This window comes from Chiloscyllium plagiosum, chromosome 24 (assembly GCF_004010195.1).
Source record: "Chiloscyllium plagiosum isolate BGI_BamShark_2017 chromosome 24, ASM401019v2, whole genome shotgun sequence".
Taxonomy (NCBI): domain Eukaryota; kingdom Metazoa; phylum Chordata; class Chondrichthyes; order Orectolobiformes; family Hemiscylliidae; genus Chiloscyllium; species Chiloscyllium plagiosum.
Window position 1 is genome coordinate 2794286 of NC_057733.1, and position 7031 is coordinate 2801316.

At 45.1% G+C, this 7031-nt stretch overlaps 1 protein-coding gene across 1 annotated transcript in view; it reads right to left on the reverse strand.

Annotated features, from left to right (window-relative positions):
- Positions 1-7031, reverse strand: part of unc13d (unc-13 homolog D (C. elegans)) — a 155992-nt gene that overhangs the window by 145102 nt on the left and 3859 nt on the right. The window contains exon 2 of the mRNA XM_043715210.1: positions 6141-6197. Coding sequence (XP_043571145.1) covers positions 6141-6197 — 57 coding nt within the window. The remainder of the gene's footprint in view (positions 1-6140; positions 6198-7031) is intronic.

Below are 7031 nucleotides of genomic sequence, written 5' to 3' on the forward strand. Positions count from 1 at the left end.
GACAGGGACTGTATATCGACGGGTCCTCCCGGTGCATCAGTGGAGTACGATACAGTGGCTATGCTGTCATAGATGGTGCAACGAAACGGGCGATTGAGTCCGGACGACTGCCCGGGAAGTGGCCGGCCCAATCCTGTGAGTTGTACGCCCTCCAGAGGGCCCTGAAGCTGTTGGAAGGGAAAGTGGGGGCCATATATACTGACTCAAAGTATGCATACGGAGTCGTTCATACTTTCGGGAAAATCTGGAAAGAGCGAGGATTGATAACTTCCCGGGGAAAGGAATTAGCTCACGAACAAATGATCAGCCTAACGTTGGAAGCCCTGGCGTTACCTACGGGACTTGCAGTAGTCCATGTACCCGGTCACCAGAAGGGGTCGGCACCGGAAGCGGTGGGAAACCGGCTGGCAGACGAGGAGGCCAAGCGGGCGGCGGTCGGAAAATCCGTCCAATTGTTAACGTTAATACCGTTGAGGGAGGGCTCGCTAAACAACCCGTCTTCACCCAGGGGGAAATTGTTAAAATGGATCAATTGGGTGCCCGGCTAGATACTAACGGGAAGTGGACGGTTCCTGATGGGAGACAAGTACTGAACAAACCGATCACCCGGGGTATTCTGCACCGATTACACCATCAGACCCACTGGGGGGTGCAAGCCATGTGTGATACAATCCTGAGAGACTATGTATGCAGGGGGATATACACATTAGCCCAACAAGAGGTAGTCGGATGCCCCACTTGCCTGCGTATTAATCAGAAAGCCATGCGTTCTATGCCAGCTGGTGGTCAGCCCCTAGCGATTAGGCCATTTCAGAGGATCCAAGTTGACTTTACGGAATTACCCCCAGTACAGAGATGGAAATATCTGTTAGTAATAGTAGACCATTTCACTCACTGGGTAGAGGCTTTCCCAACTGCCAAAGACGATGCACCAACCGTGGCCCGACTGTTGTTAGAGAACATAATCCCGAGATATGGCATAATGGAATCTATTGACTCCGATTGCGGGACGCATTTTATTTCTAAGCTACACCATTTGATCTGTAATGCCCTGGGTATCCGATGGAAATTCCACACACCCTGGCATCCTCAGAGTTCGGGTCGTGTTGAGAGAATGAATGGCACGCTCAAGACCCAATTGACTAAGCTGATGTTAGAAGCTAAGTTACCCTGGCCAAAGTGCCTGCCCATTGCCCTATTGAGGATACGTACGGCACCTCGCCGAGATGTTGGGGTTTCCCCCTATGAAATGCTCTTCGGATTACCGTATTGGAGTAAGGTTGATGGATGTCCCACTCTACAAGGGGGGGGTGTATTTATCCGAACCTATTTACTGGCCTTATCCCGTTCTTTTGCAGAACTCCGGAGGAAAGGTCTCCTGGCTCAGACTCCGCCGCTCGACTTCCTCCTGCATAAGGTGGAGCCCGGAGATTGGATACTTGTTAAGACCTGGAAGGCCGAAAAGGTCCAGCCGCGGTGGGAAGGACCGTTCCTGGTTCTGTTAACAACTGAGGCAGCTGTTCGAATGAAAGAAAAAGGGTGGGTCCACGCAAGAAGGATAAAGGGGCCTGTTCCGCCTGAAGAAGAAAGCACCTGGACATGCGAGCAAGGGGACAAGCCGTTGTCGGTAAAACTGAAAAGACAGCAATAATGAACTCTACTTGGACTGTATTGGTGGGGATATTGATCAGTTTACTCCTGTATGTGGGGGAGGGTGAGGGGAGATGTGACAAATGTCGAACTACAGTAAGACTTGGGATTCGAATCTATTCGGGATCATTTGTGTCCCATTCCTATGTGGACGATAGGTGTTACGATGTGAGTGCACGGCGTTGCTGGTGGTTGGGGGCGGCATGATTCTTCTTCTCGTATTACCCTGCCTAACTCCCTGTATTCAGTTTTTAATTCAGAAAAATATTTCCCGACTCCAGGCAGTGGTGGTTCCACAACATGGGACGCGGGAACTTAAAGTGATGTTGCTGCGAAAGACCAAGGATTTCCCGGGCCCTTGAGGGAAGGGGGGGGGGCTTATCTTGGTCAGGCACATCTTAAAGAAAGAAAAGGGTGGAATTGTGAGAGGTAATTTCGGTTTAAACTTTAAGATGTGCCTGGACCACAGACTGATCTATAATAAAAGACAAAACCTTTGTTTCTTTTCTAACAACCATTTTATATACTCAAAAGTAGAGTAGTTTAAATTGTGCAGAATGCTGACAATTTGTGAGCAGAGTAAAACAAACAAGCCCTTGATTGATAAACCATTGACACAGGAGGGAAGGATGAGTCCTTGACTGATAAGACTCCAGGATGGGGGAACGACTTGAGACATCTGTTTCGAGATTAAAGCTTTTGACTGATAAGACTACAGGGTGAGAAAAACAACAAACTTTGGAGGCTCTGGAGCCTTTTGTTGCAGACTTTGTGATAAGAATAATGATGTTTTTAAGAATGTGAACCTCATGGCTTGTTGGTGCCAAGGAGAGGAGGGACTTGTCCTATATATAATGGAGACTTTGTAAGCCTCAGCGTGCCTTTTCTTTAAGGGTGCCCGACTCTGCAGACTTGACTTGTTAATAAAACTTTGTTTTCCTGAATTTGTCTAGAGCGATTATTGAGAAGCGATTTTCGTTTCTAACATTGTAGACATTTTAAAAGTTCTTTTTCTTGAGATCTGCTACCAATCAAATTTTCCCAGTCCACCTGCGTATTGAAGACTCCCATAAGTATTGTAATATTTATATGTCATTTCTCTCTCCTGATTTATCTTCCTCCCCACATCCTGGCTACTGCTCGGAGGACTGCCGTGCAGAGCATGTTGCAGCCCTGCACAATGGTTTACAACAGTCATGGAAAGCATAATGCAGGCCTGCATACATTGCTACAGCAATTATGCACAGCATAATGCAGGCCTGCATACAGGTCCACAACAGCCATGCACAGCATAATACAACCCTGCAGCCAGGTCATGCAAAAGTCACACACAGCATAATGCAGTCCTGCATGCAGATCTGATTGAGGAGGGTTTGAGATTTAGAATCAATTTGGAAATCTTGCTAAGAAGGACAAAACTTGAAACTCCAGGAATGTTTTCAGTCAGATGAGGAGACATGCATCATATGTATCATATTCCTTCTGTATCATAATCCAGTGAGCTGTCCATCGCCCCATTCATTCCTGGCAGTTAATGACCACAGCTGAAAATGTTGCTGGAAAAGCGCAGCAGGTCAGACAGTATTTAAGGAGCAGGAGAATCGAAGTTTCGGGCATGAGCCCTTCTTCAGGAATGAGGAAAGTATGCCAGGCAGGCTAAGATAAAAGGTAGGGAGGAGGGACTTGGGGGAGAGGCGTTGGAAATGCGATAGGTGGAAGGAGGTTAAGGTGAGGGTGATAAGGTGAGGGTGATAGGCTGGAGTGGGAGTGGGGGTGGGGGCGGAGAGGTCAGGAAGAAGATTGCAGGTCCACCTCAAACAAGATAGAATTGAACCATCTCCACTTCACATTCAACACCATCACCATCACTGAATCGCTCACTATCAAAATCCTTTTTTTATTCATTCAGAGCCATATGTGCTTTGCTTGAGGAGTTAGCATTTATTTCCCTTTCCTAATTACTCCTGAGAAGGAGGTGGTGAGCTGCCTTCCTGAACCGTTGTGGTCAATGTCCTGTAGATAGACTCATAATGCTTTTATAAACAGAGGTCTGGGATTTTGACCCAGAAGGAATGACAATATATTTTCAAGTCAGGATAATAAGTGACTTGGAAGGGAACTTGCAGGTGGTGGTGTTCCTATGTATCTGCTGATCTTGTCTTTCTTGGTGGTGTGTGGTCATGGATTTGGAAAATGCTGAGTAAGCAGACTTGGTGAAAGGGGGAGTGATTAGATGTTTGTGAATGTAGCACCAATCAACTGGGCTGCTTTGTCTTGGATGGTGTCACGCATGTCGAATGTTGTTTGAGCTGCACACAACCAGGCAATAGGGGAGTATTCTGTCACACTCCTGACTTGTGCCTTGTAGATGGTGGACAGGCTTTGGAGAGATAGATGACTTACTCACTAGAGGATTCCTCACCTCTGGCCTGGGAACTTTCCATTGACTGTAAGAAGAGGTCAGAGGCAGGGAATTCTGCCTCCCATCTCCCCCATGGCTGTATGTCACCTACAAGGCACAATAAAGGTGTGATGGATGGCTGCAGCTCCAACAGCACTTAAGAAGCTCAACATCATTCAGGATAAAGTAACCTGCTTGATTGGTATCCCATCCAGCTCTTTAAACAATCAGTTTCTATATCATCAAGGTCCATTGAGAAGGTGAACTGCAGTAATTTGCTATTGTTCCCTCAAAATCACTCTCCAAATATGCAAAGTCCAACAATGTGAATTCCAGAAGGTCAAGGGCAGCAGAGAACATCACCCCCTGCATGATCCCCTTCATACACAGCCATTGCTGGGAAATATATCTCTGTCTCTCCACTATTTCTGGGTCAAAATCATTCCCTCCACCTCAACGGATGCAGTGCTTCAAGAAACCAAACATGACTACCTTCTCAAATGCAACATTCACATCAATTGACCAATAAAAAATACATCCAGAGCCTTTATAAGTACTGGAAACCATGCACGTATCCTTCATTTTATATTCTTTGAGTGTTTGTATGATGATCTCCAAAGAGATTCACAGCCAAGGAGGTAAATTTTCAGTGCAGTCACTATTGTAATCCAGTGAAATATGACAGGTTGATTGTCCAGATTATCTGGTTTGATGAGGTCAGGTGAAGAATCAATATTGGCCAAGACACTGGGATGCAGTCCCTCCGCTATGTTTCAAAATTACATCATGGGATGGTTTATGCCCACCCAAGAAGGCAAATATTTGCCTCTTCTTAATATCTCATCTAACAGCTGGTAGTGCCACCATTGCTGAACTTCCTTGGACCTGTATTAGGAATAGCAGCCACATTATGTGCTCAAGTCTTTGGAGTCAGACTTTGGCCAATGATTCAGAGATGGTAGTCATGGTGTTGTCACTGGATTATTAATCCAGAGACCCAAGTAATGTTCTGGGGACCTGCATTTGAATCCCCCCTTCACCCCCACCACCACTGTAGCAAATGGTGTAATTTCAATTTAATAAATCCTGGAATTAAAAGTCTCATGATGACAATGAAACATTTGCCATAAAAACCCAACTGGCACATCAAGAAATCTGCCATCCTCACCTATCTGCCCTACATGTAACTCCAGACCCACAGCAACGTGGTTGAGTCTTAACTCATTCTGAAATGACCTAGCAAACCACTCAGTTGTATCAAACAATAGAAAGTCTCAAAAAAAAGGAATGAAACTTGAAACAACAACAGCAGAAACAACCCTGTCAACACCTCAAAATCTTCCATACTACATCTGGGGGCCAGTGCCAAAATTTGGACCGCTATCTCACAAACTAGTCAAGCAACATAGTCATACTCATGGAATCATACCAAGCAGACAGTGTCTCAAATACCACCATCACCATCTCCGTTCCACCAGCAGGACAAACCCAGCAGAGGTGGCACTACAGTGGCATATATCTGGGAGAGAATTGCCCTGGCAATCCTCAAAATTGACTCCGGATTCCATGAAGTCTCATAGTATCAGGTCAAACACGGGCAAGGAAACCTCTTGCTGATTACCACATACCACTAATGTCCATCACCAAGAGTGGCTCGGCAGCAGCAATTACTGATTGAGTTGGTCAGGTCATAAAGGATGTAGCTGCTAGATCCCATCTGCAGCAGATGGTGAGGAAGCCAACAAGACAGTAAAACATACTTGACTTCATCCTTACCAATCTGCCAGCTGCAGAGCTGTCTGTTTGTGGCAGCATTGGTAAAAGTGATCACCTCACAGTCCTTGTGGAAACAAAGTCCCTTCTGCACAAAACTGAAGAAGTGTCAGACCAAACTACAAATGTTAACTCTCTTTCTCTCTTCACAGATGCTGCCAGACCTGCTTTCCAGCATTTTCTGCGTTTGTTCCAACTAATAAATGGCTTTCCTGTCAGGCTTGCATATACCATACACATATCAACACATATCCACACACACAGTCACCATAACTTACAAACAGGTGTAGACTCACACTCTTGAACATGTTTTTACCTCTTCCTTTGTGAACTGAGCAAGTTTGGTTTTTCCTTTCAGGGCCTGTGGCTCCATCTGTGGAATAATATTAACAACACACTTAGATCATTATTTAATCAATACCTGATTGATCACAAGAATATATGAGCCAATATAGAATTATATTACAGATAATAGAAGACAGAAAGAAGCATTAGCAAAATCATTTGCGTGCAGGTCTAAGCACTTAATTAGTTTTGGGCCTCAGCTTAAACACTTACCTGACCTGGGCTTTTAAATACTGCCAATTAATTGCAGGATTATAATAGAATGTCTGAATTCTATACTTTATATTCAAGTAACTTTTGTGTGGAGCTGCAGGAGATGGGGGAGATACTAAATGAGTATTTTGCATCAGTGTTTACTGTGGAGAAGAAATGGAAGATAGAAAATGTGGGGAAATAGATGGTGACATCTTGAAAAATGTCCATATTACAGAGGAGGATGTCTTGAAACTGGAGGTTGGCTAATGTGGTCCCATTATTTAAGAAAGGTGGTAAGGACAAACCAGGGAACTATAGACCGGTAAGCCTGACGTCGGTGGTGGGCATGTTGTTGGAGGGAATCCAAGGGACAGGATTTACACATATTTGGAAAGGTAAAGACTGATTATGGATAGTCAGCATGGCTTTGTGTGTGGGAAATCATGTCTCATGAACTTGATTGAGTTTTTTGAAAAAGTAACAAAGAAGATTGATGAGGGCAGAGCAGTAGATGTGACCTATATGGACTTCAGTAAGGCGTTCGACTAGGTTCCCATGGGAGACTGGTTAGCAAGGTTTGATCTCATGGAATACAGGGAGGACTAGCCATTTGGATACAGAACTGGCTCAAAGGTAGAAGACAGAGGGTAGTGGTGGAGGGTTGGTT